The 23,347-nt window shown below is 40.1% G+C and overlaps 1 protein-coding gene across 3 annotated transcripts in view; it reads right to left on the reverse strand.

Moving 5' to 3' along the window:
• Positions 1–22,586, reverse strand: part of CD44 (CD44 molecule (Indian blood group)) — a 48,458-nt gene extending 25,872 nt beyond the window's left edge. For 2 of the 3 annotated variants that reach the window (XM_041421203.1, XM_041421202.1), the window contains exons 1-3: positions 22,441–22,572; positions 4,168–4,333; positions 809–945 (exon numbers count right to left, since the gene is read on the reverse strand). In XM_041421203.1, coding sequence (XP_041277137.1) covers positions 809–945; positions 4,168–4,333; positions 22,441–22,504 — 367 coding nt within the window. In that variant the 5' untranslated portion in view covers positions 22,505–22,572. Of the gene's footprint in view, positions 1–808; positions 946–4,167; positions 4,334–22,440 lie in introns of all 3 variants that reach the window. The other variant, XM_041421201.1, reaches the window with a different exon arrangement.
• Between the last annotated feature and the right edge of the window lie 761 nt (positions 22,587–23,347).

Below are 23,347 nucleotides of genomic sequence, written 5' to 3' on the forward strand. Positions count from 1 at the left end.
TTAATTATATCACTACCAAGAACAAAATTAAAAAAAATCACTGCATTCAAATGATCGATGAACTTTTCTGCAGCTTTCTGTAAGAAATCTCTACTTCCACTATGAATGTCACAATCTACTGAAATTCAAGATCCTTGAAGTTAGTTTAGGTTTTATTTTCAAACAGTGTGTTCAGCATCTGTCACAGACTATATACACTTTCCTAATAATTCGCTACAATATCTCCAACTATTAAAAAGTTCAAAAGCTTAGATGAAAACAGTCTGCTGCTGACACACGTTGCTGTCCAGCTGCCTCATGTCTCAATGGATATTTGCCTGAGCAAATACAGAATGAATCTGCAAACAGGAGAGAAGCAGCCGCGTCCATGGGTCTGGGATAGCCATCGCAGGCCTTGGAGCTGCTGCAGGTGGCAGCCACTCCCAAAACACAAAAAACTGCTCTTGGCTGTAAAGCTCATGTCTGCATGAACAGAAGACCTGAGTGCCAGGGCTGACAACAGTTATGTCTGTCACATTCACTGCTGCAGGGGTTCACTTCACTAAGACATTATAATGAACTGTTCTGAAGCTGCAAAGTTTGTCGCAAGGCCAGAAAAGTGATTTAGCTCCAAACACACTGATAACAAAATGGTCATTGCTGACATGACAGATACACTTCCAGAGGCTGACAAAATGTATTTCTTCTCAGCTGAAAACCAGGCTACATATATTATATAAGCCCTCATCCCAGCACCTCAAATAGGAGATTACATATGTTAATTTTAGTTAATCTGTTTCTAAAATGCAGCATAAAATCATCTCCTTACCTGTCGCATTGTAACAGTATGCATCATACCGGGCAGTTGTGTTTGCTGAGAGTTTGTAAATGCCAGTGTTATTTGCTGCACAAAGATGATAGGGATTGATCCGGGGGATAACAATATGCCCCACCACGAAACCATACCTGTGAAGAACAGAGGCAAATAAACCATATTACGTACTACAGCAGATATCACCTCAAACATTAAGAAGCTACAAAGAAGCCATTATTTTTTAAAAATGCATGCATTTATTCATACTGTTTTGTTGCTTTTTTTGCTGCTTTTTCATTTGAGTGTTCCTTTCTCACATGCAGCTACATCAGTCTCCCATCACTCAACATAACTTTGTGTTTAATTTCTAGAACTAAAGCCATCTAAATTAAATATGCATCTTATTAGCTAGCTAGAGTGATCAGTTCCAGAGCAAGGGAATGAAAGTAAGGGCGGCGAGTGCACTTTTTGTTCAGTGTGAGTTTGTATTACTTGACACTAAATTCCCATTCCTTAGGAATTCATATTTTCATTGCTTTGACATAATACACCAAAACATTTCACAAAGAAATGTTGAGGGCTCAATTTACGGTACCTGAGCAAGTTTAAAGAATGATTGCAATACACACAATTTTCTGCAAAAACTGACAGCCTAGTAAAATATTCAAATATAAGAATCATTCATCCACAAATTCTTCCTGTATCTTTCAGTTGAACAGTGTGATTATTGTGCACACAGCTCACATAATTCAGTGAAGACTGTGATTACATACAATACATTATTACTGTTTGGCAATCCTGTAACACCTGATTGATTCCAATGTATTTAACTGGAGATATGATAGAATGGTAACAAGAACTGGCGTTTGGTTTGGGTTTTACTTTACTTCTTGAGAGGAATGATTTATCAGGGAGGAGTAAATGTCACAGCTTTGCAGTTTTTTATCTAGGAACATCATTCGTGTTTCATGTCTAATTTGCAGATACTTGCAATTCTGAAACTCTTGTAGGTGGAATTATAAATTACTCTACTCACACTCCCAACTAAGCTTACAATGCTGACACTTTACAAACAATTACTGACCTACTTGTGTTGTGTTCTGTTGATTAATCTTATTCACTTACTGTTGGATGGTTATATGCAGCGTATTTTCCCTCTCCTACTCACGTTTAGTAAGAGCTAAAGCTTATTGACAAGGACTACTTCCAGCACAGGATCAACAAATGAAAGCAATAGTGTGGGAGAGTTGGCCAGAAGGAAGGGAGGAAGAAATTCTATCTACATGTCTTACATGTCCAAATCTGCCCTCTGGTAAATTGTGAATTAGGGAATTGTAACACTAATTAAAAATTACAGCTTGCCCTGGGAAAAAAAAAAATAAAAAAATCCTTCTTCTTCTTTCAAATGCCTTCATATTTTAGCTTTGGAAAATACTTTCCATAGTTTAGCATACTCATAATTGCTTGCATAGAAATCTCTACTCCTATGCATTATTTAGGATTTGATCTCTAAATATTGTGTAGTGCTGGGCAATTCAGAATGCTGTGTCTGTTCATGTGCTAATGTCAGAAAAAGAACAAGCCTACTGCGTTATGAAGGACCCTCCCCTCAGAGGAAAGAACTGTTTCTAGTCTTTACATGGTACAATTCTAAATTACATTTCCACTTCTGATGGAAGAATCCTCTAAGAATTCTCTGTTCACATATTCCACCACCACAGTACTTGTGAAATGAACATGCAGGAACAGGAAATAGTTGCAAGCAGTATTGATGTCAGTACTATTTCTCATGGTACCAGAGTGAAAGCCTTGAAATTTTAGAGAAATGTCCACTGAATTTTTCTGTGCCAGTCAGAAGATAAATTCCATTTCTCCATGTTTGCTGTTTAAGTTAGACTGCAATAAAGTTGAAAATCTGCTGACATTTGTTTAAACTCCATAGTGGTGTGCCACCATGGAGCTCCTGGGCTGCCATGATCGTGCAGTGGTGGAGTCTGTAGTCCTGAGAGAAATGGGCGAGGAGAAGAGTGAAGTCAAAACCCTGAATTTTAGGGCAGTAAACTTCCAGCATTTCAAGAAGGTAGTCAATAGGCCCTCCTGGAAAACTGCCCTCAGGGACAAGGGTGCAGAACAGAGATGGCAGAGATGGTCTTCAAGGATTCCTTCCACAGAGCGCAAGAGTTCTTGACACCAGTTTAAGAAATCAGGAAACCAAGGCAAGAGACCAGCACAGCTGTTTTAGAACTAAAGCACAGGAAGGAAATGCACAGGCAGTGGAAGCAGTGTACCAATACCAGCGGGGGCACAAACACACTGAGAGCAGCCTGCCCAGAAAAACCCGGGGGTACTGCTGGATGAGAGGCTGGACATGAGCCAGCAGTGTCTGCCTGCAGCCCAGAGAGCCAAACTCGTCCTGGGCTGTGTCCCAAGCAGCACGGGCAGCAGGTCAGGGGAGGAGATTCCCCCTCTCTGCTCTGTTTTGCTGAGACCCCACCCGAAGTGCTGTGTCTAGCTCTGGGGTCCCCATCACAAGAAGGACATGGACCTATTGGAGTCCAGAGGGTCATCAAGTTGATCAGAGGGATGAAGCACCTCTGCTATGAGGAAACACTGAGAAAATTGGAATTGTTCAGCATCACATAGTTTTATTCACTTAATTTTTTTGAATTAGAAGTTTTCTGTAACCTCTATTCTCTTGGTCTAGTTATTTTTTGAGAAACTGGGGGAGTCTGTATTATCTACATTTGCTGTCCTGTAAATCATTAATTAGAACAGGTAATTAGGTCACTTCACAACGTGGTTTGGGATTTTTAATAACTATCGTAGCTGTCATCTGAAACATCTCCATTCATAGATTACAAGAATGCACTAGTACTGTGGCCATTTTTTCCCTGGGCAAGAGTTCACTCCTCGCAGTACCACCTGCTGCTTCTTACTGTTCCTTGGCAAGACTGAGTTCCATACACTGCATACACCATCCTCAGCCTTTGACCTCACACTGGGTCCTTACTTTCCACATACTTATCTGACCCATTGTTCAGTGACACACTAGGATCTGAACATCTTCCTAATTAGCTTATTACACTGTCAATCTTTTGTTCCCTTTATATTGTATCTGTGTGAGGTTATGATTTAAAAAAAAAAAAAAACCAAAAGGCAAAAACTAAATGCATCAAGGACTTACTTATTACTGGACTCAGAGCAAGCATACACATTCACAAAGGTATTTTTTCATTATAGAATATAACTTATTTAGTTAATCATAGCATCTACAGTAAGTCAAATGTAATTATTACACTAGAGGTGTCATGATATACTATCTTTCATCTATACTATATATCTCACCATACTATACTTCTCAAGAGTTTCTTTACCTGCAAGTTTCAAATCCAAGCTCATGAGCTTTCTTCAGCTGCTCTAGTGTTGCCAAGGTGCTGTTGAGAGCTCTGCAGAGTTCAACTGCTTCAGATCGTGTGAGACTGTAGCGACCATTTTTTTCAACATGAAAAACTCCTCCATATCTGCAACTTACATTGAATTCTGTTATGAAAAGAAAAGAAAAAATGGTTAAAAATGTATACCTAATGCTTCACTGAAACCTGGTAATCAGTTGTTTTCAAGTATAATGCTTTCAAAGCAAACCCACAACAACAACCCACTACCAATTCATTCAGAAAAAGCACTGCTACTTTCAATCACCTTTTTCATTCTTTCCCTCTTTGGGCTGAGGCATGAGCCAAATCTCCAGCCTTCCCAAAAATAGCAATACAGCATGTTTTTGTAGGGTATCTAGGACATTTAACATACCATTAACACTAATGTGTAGAAGAAAGGGTTAATAATAATAATATCAATACAAATAATAATAATAATGTGCATAGAGAGAAATAGGGAAACAACAGGACACTTCAAAGCAATGTGAATTAATTTTTCTTCGCCCCACCTTTCCCTCAAGAGAAAAAAAGCAGTTGCCACTCCAGACTAGAATGACAACTGCAAAGCACACTTCATAGGAGCAGCTATTATTTCCAGTGCAAAGAGGAGCATGAATCATTTTTATCTTAATTTTAATGGAAGTTCCATGTGCAAGAAAGGGAAAAATAGAGCAGTCTTCGCCAATATTAAAAGGGTGTGTCCTTACTGTCTATGTGAAAAAGAAAAAGATGACATATAGAAACTGTTTTTCTAAAAGACAGATGCAATTCATGCACATTTACACTGACACGTTATAAATAATAAGCAATTTTCCAAATGTGATTTTTGCTTGATAGTCTATTTTGTTCTATAGCATAAATGTGAAAGCAAATTATAGTAATCAAGGTATGCACTCTTTCTTTAACTACTTTTGTCCATTTATAAATTGATGTTATTCTGTGTACAGGGTATCTACTCAGCGTAAACCTCAAGGAACTTTCCATAGCTCACAGGAAACTCTCAAGGAGACAAAATACCAGATTAGATGCAGGCTGGGTGATACATGAGAGGACAACCACTATTCACAGCATAGGAAGGAGTCCAATAGTATTGACGCTTGCTTGTCCAAAGGAGCTCAAAAGCTGTGTGCAACCCATCTTGAATGCTTGCACCATATGCAACAGAATTAATAATTTTTGTTACTTGGATAGCCTTTCACAAAAAGAACGGAAAAAAACCTCTTCTCCAACAATTCCACCTTCCCCAGTATATTGGCTGACCAAAAAAAATTAATTTAGACAAAATTAGTTTTTTCAGAGCTGTTTAACTGTCTTGCTGATTACAGTTCTTTGTATTTTTAATATTTTGTTGTCATATGTCATTAAAAAACATGGCCCTTCTGCCACTCCTTGACTACTGCTAGGATGGAGCTGCTCTCACATCTGCCATGCAAGTGACTTCTACTTTGGCTCCAAATATTTCATATTCAAAGCCTGATACTGTCTTGGAAGTTGTCCAGCCAGTAGCTGTATTAAGCACAGATGACCTAGATAAGAAAAGTTTCTCTTTAGTTTTCCCTTGATTCTCTCTTCCTAAAATGTACTCTGTGAGGCCCAAGACTTAATGTTAAATATGGGGATAAGATCACAAAGTTTTACTTGATTACTTTAAAGTAACAAGCTCAGTGATTTTGGAGATAAGTTTTCTTGGAGCATCAACATCTTTTCTGATAATTTTAGGCTAATTTCTAAAAAGCTTTTGCTGTGAAAGCAGATACCACGTACACTCGCTTCAGGTTCCATTTGATTGCAGTTAATCCTAGATTCACTGAATTATTAAGTGGAGTTCACTTTTGTTTAGAGTGAGTTGATTTAGCTATCATCAAACCTCAGCCCATTCCTGGTTTTGAACATTACAATTTATGCTCTATTACCACTCTGAGATTCACTCATAGTCAGGATTCTGCTTAGAGAGTCAATTACTTATACTTGTGCTGTTTAAAAAGTAGGCTTACCTACACAGATAGGCTCAATGGAACTACACGTGGGCTACATGCCTTCACATGTACATTTTCCATGGAAATGCCCAGCCTGAGTAGCCCCTTCTCACCAGGACACTGCTGGGAGGTACCAGGCTGACTGCACGTGTGCTGCCCAGCTGCACTGCATGCGCGCCCAGGAGCAAAGCCAAAGCTCCCAGGAAGCCCTGCTTGTGCAGCGTGAGAGATCACGTGGGTGTCCAGGAAACCCCAGGCAAAAATGTGGCAATCCAGTTCTCAAAACTGGCTTTGAGGCCATCCAATTCGCTGGCACAGTGCCCTAAAGTAATGCTGAGACAGCATCTTTGTCTTCACTTTGATGACATCTTCTACGCCTACTATTCCAAAAGTACCACTGCTGTAGCAGAGACACTCTGTTCATGAAGAGCTGAGTATAGAAAAAGGACCAAAGCAGTACCCAAAACTCACATGGAATTTCACTGTCTAAGCAAATTGCGTAAATTCAGCATCTAGTCTTTGAAGGCAGTAATTACCACATTTTAAAAATTACAAAATACAAACCCAGAGCTATCAGGGAACACAGCATTTTTACTGTACAGTCTCAGATTTTAATGTTCACACAATGGGGACCCTTAATTGAATTGACAAAATAAATTCTGATCCCACCAATAAATACCATATCAAAAACAAATGATGGGATCTAAATTAAATTAATACCTTACATTTTTTCCCATGCTGAGGCTTATAGAGTAATTTTGAATTAAGGAAGAAACATGGCTGTAAATTTAAATCAAAACACATATTTCACCTTTTCCCACAGGGCAGGAATGTCAAATCCATTAATTTTATATTGATGTTACTTAGCTGGCTGTAACATACTTATACAAAAGATGGATTTTTATTGTGTTCCAAGAGCCAAGGCAATGTAAAACTCATTCTGCGTGACAAACTATTGCTGATCCTTTTAACATTTTTGAAGCTTCAAAGGGGCTGACTCAGAGTGGACTCACAGTGAAATCACCAACAGCACGCAAACTTTCCCTCCTTCCCCCTCCTAGAGCTGTCTGGCTTTGGGGCCTGACAGGACACAATCCTTCCTTTCTTCCTTCACTCACATGATTTGCTACAGCTGTTTAATAATAGCCCTTGAAGAAGGCAAACGGTACGAAATGGTCTGAATTGTCATAATCATTAATCTCACCCAGACCGTGAGATTGGGTGACACAACCAAAGCCATGGAGAGCTCCTGTCTGTGCTGAGCTTTATGAGCATGGAAAGCACAAACTGCCACATTTCTCCCCGTCTTTGCTGGGATTTCTGGTGCCCTCTTTCAAGCAGCTGCATGCAAACCTTTCTCTGCTATCCTCATTCCCGTATCTAAACCAGGTTCAATTAATACTTGTCAGCCAAAATCACTAACTTTGGTTCCCAACAATTTGCCAGCTAGAGCCCACTGGTGGGGTAGAATCACCTCACACAGACGAAAGAGCATTGTCCTGTCAGAGAAGTGTGAGTTACACCCTGGTAATTAACAGGAGAGGCTTGTTAGAAACTGTCACTGTAAGGAACCAGGTGCAATTTCCATTTCCACCCTGATTCTGCAACCCTTATGTATAATGAGTAACACTGACTCACGCTAACTCTTCCCACTGGAATTAATTTTCCATGAAGATTTTTGGTATACTGTATGGATGTCTCATGCACTACTCCCCAATTTTCATTGTTTTCAAGACACCACCTGGGGGTTTCATTCTCAAGGTGGACACTGTCTTTTATTGGAGGGGAAAAAAAAACCCAAAAAAGGCAGCAGATCTTTAGCAACTGCAGAGAAACATCAAAGCAAACCAAGTGGAAGATCTGCGAACACCCTGCCCACTTGAGCGAAAGCAAGTGTAAGACTTGTACGTGCTAACAGACTTCTTGGTAAAACCGCTGAGCTGCATGGCAACCAGGAAATGTTAGGGGGATGTTTTGGTGGGGATTTTCCTCTTCAGTTTGTGGTTCAAGATGACTGATAGCTCACCAGGATGTGCTAAGCTGGGGCTGACAACAGGGACGGAACTAGAGGCTTGACAGTGCATACAGTTTTCATTCTCTTTAATAGATATAGGATTTACTATATATTAACTTACTGTAAGAACTTGGCTCTATATTTATTAAACTGATTTCTAGCTCTAGGCAGATATACACGGGTAATTGTCTTTTTATAATCACAGATTATTGAATTTTGTACTGACACTTCTGAACAGGAACAACCAGCAGCTTAGCACTGATATCTACATTATGAATATCACCACCTGCTTTAAATGCATGCTAGTAATGAAGTAGCAAAAAGTAACATACCAGAAACAGATTAAAATATATTTAAAAGAAAATCCTAGTCATTACTCTTCAGGCAAATCTATGAATTGGGCCATATGAGTCCTAAAATCTGAGGAGATCTGGATAATCCAGATCTTGTCTCTCAGTTCAGACCTATCTCTAGTTATACCTGGTTTTCTAATTGTTTTTCAAGAAAACTACTTCATGGCTAAATAAGAATGCATATTTTATTTCTGACTTAAGGAAATGGCCTCTGAATACAAAATTTCATATGGGATGGATTCATAAAACATTTCAGGATCCAAAACATTTTGTCAATGTATATATTACGTAAGTCTGATTACTGTCATTTTGACATCTGTGAGAATTTAAAATGTACAAAAATATTATTCAGTGATTACCTAATACACTACAATACACATGGGCCTGGAAAGCACTATTTGCTGAGTATTCTACCTTTTTTTTTGTCTATTAGTAAAAAACTTCACTCAAGCAACTTGCAGCCCAGGCAACTGTAACAGGATACAGAGGCTTTTACCTTTATGTCAGAAGTTGGACTAAAGCCCAAGTCAGTGATGAAAACCACTGGATAGCTGTTTGCTGGGTTATGTAAAATGATTCATTAATCCCAGCCACAGCCACTAATAGACACGTGTCGACATCATTAAAACACACCTATACTTGAATCCCTCGGGGCGTGATGAGGAAAGGAAAACTGTGCTGGGAAAATAGGACTCAAAACTGGGATGACTACACACTGATCAAAATTCAGAAGTCAAATTTGCAAGATCCACGTGAATGAAGCCAGCAGTCCTTTACCATCCCAACACAAAAGCGCCAAGGATCAAGCCACACATATCATAATTAATTGTGGCTGGTGTTGTGTTCCTTAAGTTATGATATTCTTGTTCTGCTAATCACCATTCTCTAAAGAAAGCAGAGAAACAAATCTAGTAATAGACCACCTGAACCATAAGCAAGGCTTCTCCAAATAGTGACAATGAAAGTAAGTCCGGAGTTGTCTGATTAAATACTTTCCTTGGAGTATTGCCAAGTTATGAAACCTACAATGATTTACAGGAAATACATTTCCAGATTTAGTGGCAATAAACTATATTTTTGGTTTTCAAAGTATCTCTTGTGGATACTTAAATAAAGAAAAATAAGGGGTTTGTTTTTCAGTTTGAAATTACCCTTAATTATGAAATTAAAATAATTGATTTGCATAAAATAAAATAAAATAAAATAAAATAAAATAAAATAAAATAACTTAAGAAAGTTAGGTTTAAATGTCTACATGGCTGCAATACATGTAGATGGTTCAAGGAACCCAGACAAAAGTTTTCCTCAGGGATTTTTAAAAATGTCATATTTTCATTTCAATTTGGTATAGAAAAATGTTCTAAGCCTTGACAATTTTCATGGGAGAGAAAAACCCCACATAATTATATCCCTAACAGATGTGTGATATTCAGGGAGGGAAAAATTCTCTGCACACCTGGCTTTTTAAAGAAAGCAATGTCCAGGAAAACACTTTAAAAGGGATTTACCTGCATGTTTGTAAGGCGTTCTTGCTATAAATAGAGACAACGTATTCTTAGTAGTTGGGTGTGGTGACAAAAAAGTGAAGATGACTCTCCATAGATCCAACGGTGTAAAGTCAGAATTTTCTTTGAAGTTGTGCCTAAACTCTTCCTGCTACCCAGTTATATTTGGGTACCTAGTAATTCAGTCTAAAAAACCAAATAAGAGTGTAGCTTTCTCACTTTCCTGTGTGCTGCTAACTGCATGAAAAGTCAGAGACAGCCATGCTAACCTTGAGGTCCAAGTGGGCTGACGTGGATCTCTGCAGCGAAAAAGAAACGTGGCTGGACGTATGCACAGAGGCCAGAGCGGGATACAGTGCTGTGGGAGGTTCTCTTTTCTCCAACAAAAACTAGCAAGTATTCCTTGCATTTCTGTCCTACTTCTGGGAGTGCACACTGGAAATGGGATGCGAGACAAAGCTCAAGCTGCTGGCTTTCTTCTAAATTGTTGTTCCTAATGAATCTGCCTACTGATCATCGCCGTCTGATACTGTCTCTGCATCTGTTTGCTGACGGACAAAAATCTCCAGTCTCTTAACTGACAGCTCTCCTGGCTACTGCTTTAAAACAATGGGTGTGGGAGTAGTACTATTAATAAATCAAGCATTCACAGAGTCACTCAAAATGCAAGTAAGTACAAGAAATTTGCTTCAGTCCTCAGCAGCTGCTGTAGGAAGAAAAGAATCTGCTAATGCATCTTCCAATCATACTTTATCTGCGTGGCAACTGTTGCTCTGGTAAACATCCTGAGTGAGCCTATACTGTGTCATCACTTCTGATAAACCTCCTTGCTGCTGACATTAATATTAGTCTTTTTGTAATAGTCTCACCCAATAGGGAGCTGAAAGTTTTCAGACTCCAGCAGAACGTGGTACAGCTGCGCAGCACCTCGGGGGAAAAATTGCAGGCAGTAATATCACAGTCTGCAATTAGTTATCTGATATGCCCCCCTCGAAATGATGAAAACATAATGAACAATGCCGATACGAGGAGAGCTCCAGGCTGTACAGTGAGTAGTCTAACCCCAAAGGCTAAGTAACAAGGGCTGTGAGGAGAATCAGTTGGGATCAGTTCCATGCAACTCAGATGAAGAAACACATGAAACAAAGCTGGAGAATAAGAGCTGGAGTCTGACTTTCACTGTTAGACCGACTCAGTTATTTGGGATAAAAGCAGTTGACACTCAGAGTGGCTCAGCAGACAGATCCCCAGCCTGGAGCCCAAAGGACCTTTCTCCTATTTGCTGCTCTGTCACTTATCCAATCAAAGAAAGGAACCTCAGGAATCTTTTCAAAAGCACTGAAAGCCAGCCAGTTAAAACAAAGATAACATTACTCTGGTAGACACACTGAAGAAAGGAAGGCTGCTCAGAATGTGCCTCACAATGTAGGACAGAATCTGTAGAAGTCGAAGTTCTCATGCAAGCTTCTGATGATGGAAAAGAATATTTTCACACCCACTACTCCCTTTGTTTTTCCCCTAATACAAGAAGGACAGGGATCCCATAGCCTGTAATCAGATTGCCTAGGCCAGCAGACAACTTCTCTTGGAATTTTTGGTGGCAAAATATTTCTGTTTTCTAGAGTCTTTGTGGCTCTATCCACACATATACTAGGGTTTCAAGAATCTTGAGATTTATATTGAAAATGCTGACTAGGAAGTAACTTTCCTAACATGTATGCATGTTATTCATACACTAAGCTACATGAGCACTTAAATTTCTTTAATAATTCTCATAGTCTTAGTTATGAATCTTTTCAAACTGGTTTCATAAAAAGGCATGTTTAATAACTAGAGTTTGCAATAAACACTAGGATGTACACAACACTATTACTATCACAAATGTTGTGGGAATAGTGATATTTTTCCTATTTTAAAAAGTTTATCTAAATGTAACAATTCATGACAAGCAGTGAAGATTTTCTTGCTTGAGGGAAGAATGAGAAAGAGGCACTGGCAGTGTGGCCTTGATATTCTGTGATTTCAAATACTACATTAAATCCTACATATATTTAGGCAGTGGAGATACATAAAGGCAACGGACTACTGCTTGCAATGTAATCATCCTCAAATAGTGAAGCATCATTGTTGCCCAAAAGTGCTGGAATCATTGTGAAGCCAGTGATTTTGTTGTGATGCTCATTGAATCTAGTAACTTGTTTTAATGAGATATAGCTGGATTTTACAAGAAGATCCAGAGCTAAATCCACATTTAAATGGTAAATTATACAATGGCAGACCTCAGTTCAGGTACAGTGAGTTCTATGACATTGGATTCATTTTGAGCATGAGTCAATTCAAACATCAATTTGGGAATATGCTATCTTAATAAATACAAAATTTGAGACAGTTACTAATTATTAAAGCACCACGATATTTTTCTTCACACCAAGGATATTACTTGAAGCAAAATTCATTAAGTGGCTTATCAAGAGCACTAGACAAAGCATTCATCTGGGACATAAGAGTACAGGCTGGGAGAAAAACTCATTGAGAGCAGCCCTGATGAGAAGAACTTGGGATTTGTCATGGATGAAAAGCTGGACATGAGCCACCTGTGAGTGCTCCCAGCCCAAAATGCCAACAGCACCCTGAGCTGCATCCAAGGGAACATGGCCAACAGGGCAAAGAAGTGATTCTTTCCCTCTACTCTGCCCTTGTATGACCCCACCTGGAGTGCTGCATCCAGCTCTGGAGTCCCCAACATAAAGACATGAACCTTTTGCAGCAATTCCAGATGAGAGCCATGAAAACGGCTGGAGGACTGGAGCACGCGTCCTACAAAGAGAGGCTGAGAGAGCTGGGATTCTCCAGCGCAGAGAAGAGAAGGCACTGAGGAGGCCTCGCTGCAGCCTTGCAGTACTTAAAGGGTTTTGCTTAAAAGAGGGAGAGTTTTTTGCACAGGCAGATGGTGATAGGACAAGGGGGAGCAGTTTAAACTAAAAGAGAAAAGATTCAGATTTGATGTTAGGAAAAAGTTCCTTGCCGTGAGGGTGGGAGGCACTGGAACATGCTGCCCAGAGAAGCTCCACCCCTGGAAGCGTTCAAGACCAGGTTAGACGGAGCACTGAGCAACCTCATTTAGAGGGTGGCATCTCTGCCCATGACAGGGGTTGGAACGAGGTAATCTTTCAAGTCCCTTCCACCCCAAGCCATACTGTGATTCTGTGGTGTCTTAGAAACAGCAGAAGTAGCTGATGCAGTGAAAAATCACTTTTCCAGGTGATTTGCTACACATCACCACGCATAGATCCTCTTGTCCTCCTTGAACAGCCTAAAAACATGTCTTAGACACACCTTGCTATAACAAACTGCTAATTGACCTGAACTCATAAAACTACTTTCTCTGGAAGGGTGGGAGATATTGGGCTATTTCCAATGTAGAAATCAATTCAAGATACCAAAATCAGTAAGCTAAAAAACAAAAGATATGTTTCAATTAGTCACATTGCCACGACTATCACTGTGGATATATTTGTATCACATCAGGGGTGGAAAAAAGGTGTCAATATATTTGCAATTGCTGTGAGTCAACAGTGATGTGACTGTAACTGTGTTGATAAAATGGCATGACCAGAGCACTATGAGTAATACAGTCAGACAGAAGACTGATACTATTAAGAAATTCAGTGTAGGTCTACAAAAAGTTGGTTGTATTGATGCCTTGAGAGGCCACCTGGAAGAGAGGCTAGACGGAGTTAAAGGAATAAAGTAGGTATTTATTAGAAGGCCTTCAAAGGATACACCTTGGGCACTACCAGAGTCCAGCCATGACTACACCCAACATGAACAACAGGTCATGATTTTTTGCGCTTTTATAAATTTTGGTCCATTTACTTGTTGGGGTTAATTGTCCAGTTACAGCTTCAGGTTATGAAGTCCCATCCTCCCAGACTGCCCTCCTCAGTTCGCTGCTGTTTATACTTTTTGGGGCTGAAGCTGCAATGGTGTCCTTGGTTCTCAGGGTGGAAAAGGATTGTTTTGTCTAACTAAACTGTGAGGAGAACTTGCTAACACTTTATGTGAAGTTGAGAGTTATGTACTAATGCAGTACAGAATCTGCAAAACATGAAAGCTAAAACTTAAGGCATCAGTATGAGTGTTTCAAAAATTAGGAAAACACTTACTCTTACTCATAAAGGGTATTTTCTCACACATACTGTTTGGCTGAAGGAAGGATTGCACAACCAGACTCGGTGATGGATTGCCAAACAGTAACTGAAGAGAGTTTCCTATTTTTACGGTAACAGTTTTCAGAGAATGCTCTGGTCCTCTGTGTTCTTGTTCACTTCCTACCCAGTAGAATAATATTTCCACAAGCACATTTTTCTTACAAATAATCATAATGCTTCTTTCATCTGAAATAGCACTGTATGTGAAATGATACCTGCTTTCTGAAACTGAGGCAAAAGAGGCACTGATCTTATTGATGGGACAAGGGGCTTTGGAGAAGATGCTTTATTTACAGCTACACTGCTGTCTCTCTGTTGTCCTACCTGTGAGGTGGGGATAAAAACACTGACTTCCCATGGGCTACAAAAACCACAAATCATTATTTTCTGCTGGCAGCATGTTTGCCAGTTAACTTCTTTCTCACTAGTTGGAAATATTCTTTCTCTGTTAAATACTACTCTATTTAGACTTCAAATTTTAAGTTCTAGGGTAATTTAAATGCATTCAGCCTGACTCCAGCTCTGCTGAAGGTGTTGATGAAATCCACCAGATAAGGTAACTCCCTCTTGACCAAATGTTGTAATATTTACGTAAACTTCGAGCAATGGGGGGGGGGGGGGGGGGGAAAAATTTCAACAGAGATACCATCTATTTGCAAAGTGATACATTGAGAAAGCCTAAGATGGCATATCTGTTTCAAGAATTCTACAATAGTCAGAAGAATCCAGCAGATGAAAAAAGGAATACATCTCAGACATGTGCTGGTGTTGAAATGTTTGAATGTTTAAGGTACTGTAGGATATACTGAGGAGAGACACTTGTTTTTGTTACTAATGTCTACCCTGAGCTTTGAAGATGTGGATGTGTATCAAGTAAATGTTATCAATAAATACTTTTGTAGGTTATTAATGGACATAAACCTTGCTGGGCCCAAGACTTTCAGTGCTGTGTATATGTTTTTAATGAGCCTGTGATAACACAGATGCCATTGAAGCAAATAACACTGTTTATATTTTATTTTTAAGGATACCCTGGTCAGGCAGAGAGAGCTTTTTTCATTTTTCCTCAATCTCTTACTCACACGATTTGTCTCCTTCTGGAGAACTGGACAACTGGGCTTTTTCTAATCCCCATGAACCCACAGAGACAGAAAACACTGTCTAGTGTATATGCCTAGAGATGCCCTGAATAATCACCTGAATAACAGTGCTGATCTCACTCTTCTGTGATGCTCTAAATTGCCCCTGTTTCACTGTTTTAAAAAAACAGATAATGCTGTGCTCTGTCCAGTGTAAGCACAAACAATATCACTACTGGATAATGTGTGAGACTTGGCAGGTCAAGAGTATGTTGAGAAAATAAAACAAAACTACTGTAATCTTTTCCCACCCAAAAAGCAGCCAGGAAATTAAGCCATAAGAATAAAAGCAGAAAAAAAAGAAAAAAAAAAAGAGTGAATAGAACTGATCTTGTAGAAATGTCACAAGACACAAAAATAATCACAGACACTCATAAAAGTACTCTGCAATATTTTATACCACAACAGGGAGCAAATGGATCCAGGGTTTTACTGAGGCAAGCCACAAATGCAGGAAAGAAACTTTTCTCTAGGCAGTCACCATGGGAATGTGTCTCACATGCTCAAAATGTCTGGCAGTTACTGCTTTTAATACAAGAATTGTCAATGGGATAAGTGCTTCTCTAAAACCTTAGCTGTGCCCACTCAGCGATGAACTGAAACCACCAAGTATCTCTTCTCAGCAGTCTATAAAATGATTTAGCTTAATTCTGGAAAAGAGGAGTTTAAAAGCTTGGAGCTTAATACGCAATCTCAATGAGGACATTTTTATTTTCTGTGCTAGGAGAGACTGTGCTCCTCACAAGACAAAATTACTCTGACTAGAGCAATGGGAAGAGTGGTATTTTGTTAATACCAACCTTCCAAAGTCACTGGACACTCCAGCCCTACATCCTTTCCCAGAGCATCATGCTTTAAGTAGAAATACCTCCAAAATCTCAATAAGACAGTTGATATTTATCACTAATTATCACAGTGATATTTATCACTAATTATCACAGTGATATTTATCACTAGGAATATTGCTTCAAACATGAGCAAAACTTGACTAAATTTAAGATGCTATTCTTCAGCTAAGTATTAAATAAATTTTCAAGTTCTTGAACCTAAAGAAGTGTTCATTCTGACAGCAGAGCAAAAGATGTAAGTCAGTTATCACTTGGCAAACTGCTTTAAACATCACTAATCATAAAAAGATAAGCATGGAATAAGAACTCTTTAATGAAGCTCTACTTTGCATCTGCTGTTGTCCAACAGGAACCAATTGCTATTGAACTGAAAAAGGCTGCCAGTCCTCAGTGTGTATACAGATAGCAAACACACAAGTAAACAGGATAAAACTGTTGGAGCAATAAAGTTTTATCTGATTTTTACAGCACAGCTACTGGTGAAATTGATTTAAACAAAGTATGTATTATTTCACTTCCATGTTGTAAGGGTTCCTACATGTCAGATTTATGCATATAGGAACAGAAAACAAAGCCCTGCATTTATAAATATGAAGACTCATATTTAAAATAAGCTTTTTTCTCCATTTACACACCTGTGTAAATGATGGAAAAGGGAAAGGACGTGTAAGTAATGAAGGACACCTAATCAAGCAGGAGGAGGAAAAACAAGGAAGTGAGTGAAAGATGCGTTCAGGCCACACCCTCAGTGTCTTCATTATGAATGGATCATGTTTCTTTATAATTGGCAAAAACTACTTTCCCTTGAACCTGCCTGGTTAACTACTCCATCTTCCTTGTGCAGAAGCTTCACCCAGAGCACCAGGATGGAGCTGGGAAGACCTGGCTGTCCTTAGCAGTGAGATATTTTGTCACCACAGGGACACCCCTCCTTGTCCCAAAGAGGCGAGCTGGCCGATGGCAAAGCGCAGGCGAAGCCCTCCCATCAGAGCCAGCCCTGCAGCGCGGCTGAGCCGCTGCAGGAGGAGCGCACTGCAGCCTGTTCCGTCGGCTTTCCGTGGGCATGTGGGCTCGAACAGCCTCGCTGCCCCGGCACGCACCACCCCATCCCCGGCTGATACGCCTCCCTGCTGGGAAGCTCTGTCCCAGCTCAAGGCTGGTGCTCAAATTCACACACCGCTTTGGCCATCAAAGCTGCTGCTTGCCGCCTGTGCTCTCATCTGCTGCCCCTGCTCACATCGGCTCGCAGGGGTCTGGGTGCCCACAGAACATCCACTGAGCTTCAGTCAACCTCTCACTTCTGTATGGGAACTCTGCGAGAAACTATTCATTACAGCTACCCACACACACCACACCCTGCTTCTTTACAGACACCTATCCATTAACAAAAATAACAATAAAAAAGCCCCCTAGGGAAATGTACTTCTGAGAACCTGTTTTGCTAACATGCTGTCACTGTGAGACATACATAATTAACAAAAGCTATGCCATGGCAGTTTTTTTCTTACTATTACACGTTCTGTCAGAGGCAGCATCTTATTTACGAAAGCAGGTATTTAGTAAAACATTAATTGTGAAGTTGAGGATTGCAGGCTAATGCCCTTTTCCTAGGCAGCTGGCAATCTCTTTTACAACCCTCTCACACTGCTTTTGGAACAGTATCATTAGCAGAGGGATGAAGTTTTAACACAGCTGCTGCATGTCTGGCGTTTTTTCTTTTTTCCTTTTTTTTTTTTTTTTTTTAAGACACAACACAGTCTCTTAAGAGTTTCCAGCTACTACTAAGCTACATCAATCATCAACAAAAAAGAGGAAAAAAAAGTGAAGCAAAGTATTTTTCGAACTCCAAATGCAAGTAGAATTCAGGTCTTCTCTGTGATTTTTAATTTGAATTAGCATACCCTGCTTGTGCTTTCATGTTTTTAACAACTAAAACTGTAGATTGTTCTTCAACTCCTTTTAGGGCGTTTTGGGGTTTTTTTGTTGTTTGGGGTGGGTTTTTTTCTAATGTTTCACAATATGAGAATTGAAGGTTATTGTACCAAAATAAGACAGCTGCATTATATAAAGTTGCCAGTGTTGTCATGTAGAGGAACTGGAAAGTCCCAAAGCCATTGCTTACAAAAGAAAGTTCAATTACGTTCCTAATTGAAAGCACAGACTCAAAAAATGACTGCAGGTTTCGTTAGGCAGGAAACAGTCACGGAGGTTTGAACTTTAAATTGCAATTAGCTGAACTTTCTGTCTGACTGGAAAGATTCTCCAAGGAAAACCCCTCTTTTCCTCCGTTGCCACTTCACATTACCGCCTGCAGACTCACTCATAGGATGAGCTGGAGCTGCTTCGCCGTCCTTGGGCGGGGGCAGCGCCGGCAGCCGCGGCAAGGGAGGGAAATCACAGCCAGCTGCTACTGATATTGCTGCCGAGGCACTGCGGGAGGAAATGATAAACACACAGCACTGACACAATCCTCTCTGCCACTGCTATTAGCAGCACCCATCATGGCCACTGATAATTACAGCGTCTGATAGCTTTGAAATTGTGATTACCTCTCTGGGAGGGAGAGATGGCTGGCTGTTAAGAGATGATGGACTCCTGGAAAATGACCAGCAGCTACACCAAACTGGCTTCCCGCCCACAGTCGTGGATAACACACAGAGAATGGTCCAAACCACCAGGTTTATCACACAGAAACCCCTGACAGGTAAAGGCAAAGAACACACTAGGACTGTGGATGTGTTCTGTTTTCTAGCAAGTTGGAAGTTTCCATTTCTCTATGTTGAGAATTCAGTTTGATGCTGACAAATTGAATCAGCATGCTCCCAGATGCCAGCTGATTCTAAAATATGATGTGTTTTGAGCACCATTAATTGTTCCAGTGCATTGTTTTCAAAGTAGACAAATTACTGTGATGGGTCATGTTTGTTTCACAATTATCTTCTCTGTGAAGTTATATTTCACAGATAATTATGTACATTCAGCCTTGGTCCTGGAAAACCCAATTTTATAGGTGAGTTTTGCAGAACTCCTTCCCTTGCTCTCTCACATAGTATTCTCTTGAAATAAAAGGCCAAACAGTGATATATGAAGGGGAGAATTATCATCTTCCATATCGACTGTATTTTCAAACACTTACCCCTTAGTTCTGGAACAAAAATGTGATGCAAGAAGACTAGAAAGCAGATGAAGAAGCCTTTTTACAGCATTTGGAACGTCAAAAAACTTTTAATTTCCATGACTGATTTACCCTCTCCTTATAAAGGAACTCCACATTGCTTTATCTCTGCTTCTCTACAACGTGTTTTGCTACCAGTCAACTACATTCAGAACTGGCATTATCAAATACTATCACATCTTTTCAACAAGTATTTTAGGAGTAATGAGCTCATGATTCTCCCTGGTGTTTATCTGTCTATCAGCATGTCGCGATGTCTCCGGCTCCTGGCACATTCTTGATACAGTCAAACCTCATTCATGTTGAGGTGATAGATGAATAACTGCAATATTCACACTACCTTCAATTCAGGCCTATAAAAGTCATGGGAACTCTTCTGGAAAGAAAGAGACACCACATATGGATGAGCATTTTGTTTAACCTTGGCTAGGGCTACCAGTGGTTTTAAAAGCATTTGCTTAAAAAAGTTCTTCCTCATTTGTACGATGCTATCTCTCCTCATTAAGCCTTTCTCTGACTTCCTATTTTCAAGGTAATGGCTCTTCATTGTGGTGAACACCAGTACCTAAAGAATCTTCCAACATTTCTCCAAAGATTGCAAAACCATCCCCGGCCATGCTTTGTTGGCTCTGCGTGTGCGAGTGTTTCCAGGATAGCTCCACAACCCCTCCACTGAACAATGATGGAAAGTTCAAGTGAACTCTTAATAAAGTCTAGTTACTTTGTAGATTTGGGAAACTGCCAAGATACACACTGTAAGGACTGAGTGAAAATAAACTAGCACAAAGAGCTTCTTCAAACTGCTTTATTTACAAATTTACAGGAGAGATATGTAAACTGAGGGGCAGGCAGGTCTCTTCCTTTGTGACTGATCAGCAGCTGCAGGAGCCCTGTCTCAGAGCCTGACCTTGGAATGGGGCTCTGGCAGCCTCTCCAGGGCTAACAGGCACTCTCCTTCCTCCCACGGGCATGCTCATTCTCCCTCTTTCCATTTCATCCTTGCCACTACTACTTCTCTTCCAGTTTCTTCCAAGTTTGGGGGTCAAAATTCTAGGATTTGCTTTGTGTGAATCAAGGAAAACTTTGAGAAAAATATTTCTAAAAATACATAATGCTTACAGGAGAAAATCTCCTCTGAAAACATCATTGACCAAGATATCAGCACCTACATGCTCCAGGATCCAGACTCCTTAGACAAGTCATGTCAACACCAAGAGTAAGAAACATATCAGTGACAGTATAGTCAAACCACCACAGAAATCAGGATGAGTAAGTTTTCCAGCTTTCTCTGTATCTCATTTTTCCTTCTAAATCACATTAAGAGTAATTCCAGGTCCTCTTTAATTCCCTGAAATTCTGTACTCAAATAATCAAAATTCCAGTTCAGGAGTTTCCCAGCAGCAATAGCCATTAGTCTATGATACACAGCAAAATCACTGTCTAAAAATAGAAAACAACATCGTCAACTGCTGTTTTGAAATCATTACTGACTACAAAGTCATGCTGGAATGTACTGTATACCAAATCAAATAAACTGTAGCTATATTCTAATACCTTACTAAGCCAGTAAAGAACCTTCCCTGGAGGGCATATGTGAAGTTTGACACACTTTTTGTAACTATGTTGAGGGCTCAATAATGGGGCTTTCTGTCTCACTGTAAAAACACATTACTCCCAGAGTCAGTGCAGACCCTGCTCTCTAGGACACTCCAGGCAGCTCACAGATGTAAGAATCAGTCGAGCAGTTATAATATTTATACAGTGCACGCACGTGGACCCAGCCAAGGATTTAAACACATTGTAGACATACCTTACTTGCCTACAGTAGCCCTGTCCTTTCTCTTAAGGCTTTGTCTATATACCTGATCTTAGCAAGACCATTTTGGTACGATGTACATATGATTTTAGACAGAAAAGCTATGAGGCTGCTTCAGCTATCACAGAAGCACTGGGAACTTGTTCCCCCCAACACACCCATTCCCAGCCTGGCAGCGCTGCAACCATTAACAGAAGTATCTCCTGCTGCTCAAGCAAATGAGACTCATATTTACTATACACACACAGCCCTTGGGTGACAATGGCCATGAAAAATGCATTTTGTTAGACTCCTGGAACCGATGAGTACAAAAACAATATAGAAGCACAACTGTTATCCCTAACCACAAAACGCCTCAAGGCAGTTGCAGTCACAGTGAGAGTCTGCTAAAAGTATGGTCATACCCCTAAAACATGGTTGAGCCTGCACCATGTAAAATTTCAAAAGCTTTCTGTCACTTCAGACATAATTTTTTTTTCTCTGTATTAACGTTAGATTTTTAAATACAAATATTTGAAGCACATAACCGAGCTGCAGGAAGGTAAGTGATAAACAACTGAACTTTGTCACTTCTAACCCCCTTTGTTCCAAAAGCTCATCAGTCAGCCCCAGAGAGACCTTAGAAAGTCAGAAGCAAGCATGCTTGGGATAAAAGCTCTCCAAATTTCAGCAGAGACCCCTGCAGTTTTTCTCTTGTTCAGCAAGGCAGTGCCCAAATGCAGTTTGTTTCAGCTGTTGGTTCGGCTCATGTGAGCTGCAGAATGCAGCTGTAAGCTGGGGGGGCTCAGCCCCTTCCTTCCACCCCCTTTTCGCTGCAGTCCGAAGGGGAGCCGGGAGAGCAAACTGCGTTTGTAACAGCAGTCACATTGTCGGACTGAGCTTTACCAGAGCCATTCCGAATTCCCCAGTGTAGTTCTGTTCCTAGTTTAAACTTCATTCTTTTATGTTCTGCAATTCAGTTTTTACAGATTTGGAATTACCCTTTACAAGCAATAGCTTTCCATGATTGTACAGACCAGCACAACTGAGATTACACTTCTAAAACATCTCTGATAACACTTGAAATAATAAAAGTTTATAGATGCAAGAAAGCTGTTAGCTATCTAGCAGAAGCACACTCACTGTCTGAAGCATTAACTTAACAATCATAAGCGTTTTCATTCATAAAAATCTTACCTGTTTCTGCTAGACAGAGCTTCAGCAAACATAATCCAAAAACTGTCCATAAGAAGTTGGCCATTGTTTTCTTGGAACTGTTTTGCAAAATCCAAAGATCCTTGCAAGCTGCAGAAAGAAGAAAAGCCCCGACGCTTGTTAAGCCTGCAGTCAATGAGTCTGAAGTTTGCTGCACTTTTTATTCTGATTCAAAGGAACTGAAGTAATGACATAACTGGGAGGGGGAAGCTCCATCAAAAGTCACACCCATAACAAGTTACCCAGCAGCAGAAGAAGGGGGAGTGGAAGGAGAGCTAGGACTGACTAAGCAGGCACACTTGAGTTTTAAAGAGCCACTAAACCTTCTCTTCTTACACTAGTCTAGTCAAAAGTTATACTTAGTGTGCTCGTAGGAAAATGTGTGTAATCTCTCCTGAGTTCTCTCAGAAATGCACTGTTCGTTACAAGCTTTTCATCCTGCATTTTAAAATCTCTCCCTTATTACAAACCAAGTGAACATAAAAGCACTAGAGTTTCTAAACCCTGGTAAAGCACCTATAATTGCCTAGATATTTCCCAGAAATATTTTGCTTATTTATTCCTATCTCACCATTTTCTCTTTGTGCCGTTCAATTAAGTGCAAGTAAAATGCCTGCTCTGCAGTGAAGCCTTCTGCCATGTTTTTGTTCACTGCTGGAGGATAACATCATGCAGAAGGTAAGTTGAGGCTGTTCAGTTTCCCACAGCCCCTTCTACCCTTGATGTCCCTGCACAGGCTGCTCCAAGAAGAATAATGAATGAACTAAAGTAGTGAATAATGCCAGTGCCAGAAGTGAGTGATACTGAGGACTAAGGCTGATACTTTATCCTATTGATGGCATAAGGTACAGAAGGAATTTTTCCTCCCATTCCCGATTCAGAAAGCAGA

The sequence above is a fragment of the Onychostruthus taczanowskii genome, unplaced genomic scaffold (genome assembly GCF_017590055.1).
Source record: "Onychostruthus taczanowskii isolate IOZ18803 unplaced genomic scaffold, ASM1759005v1 scaffold69, whole genome shotgun sequence".
Classification (NCBI taxonomy): domain Eukaryota; kingdom Metazoa; phylum Chordata; class Aves; order Passeriformes; family Passeridae; genus Onychostruthus; species Onychostruthus taczanowskii.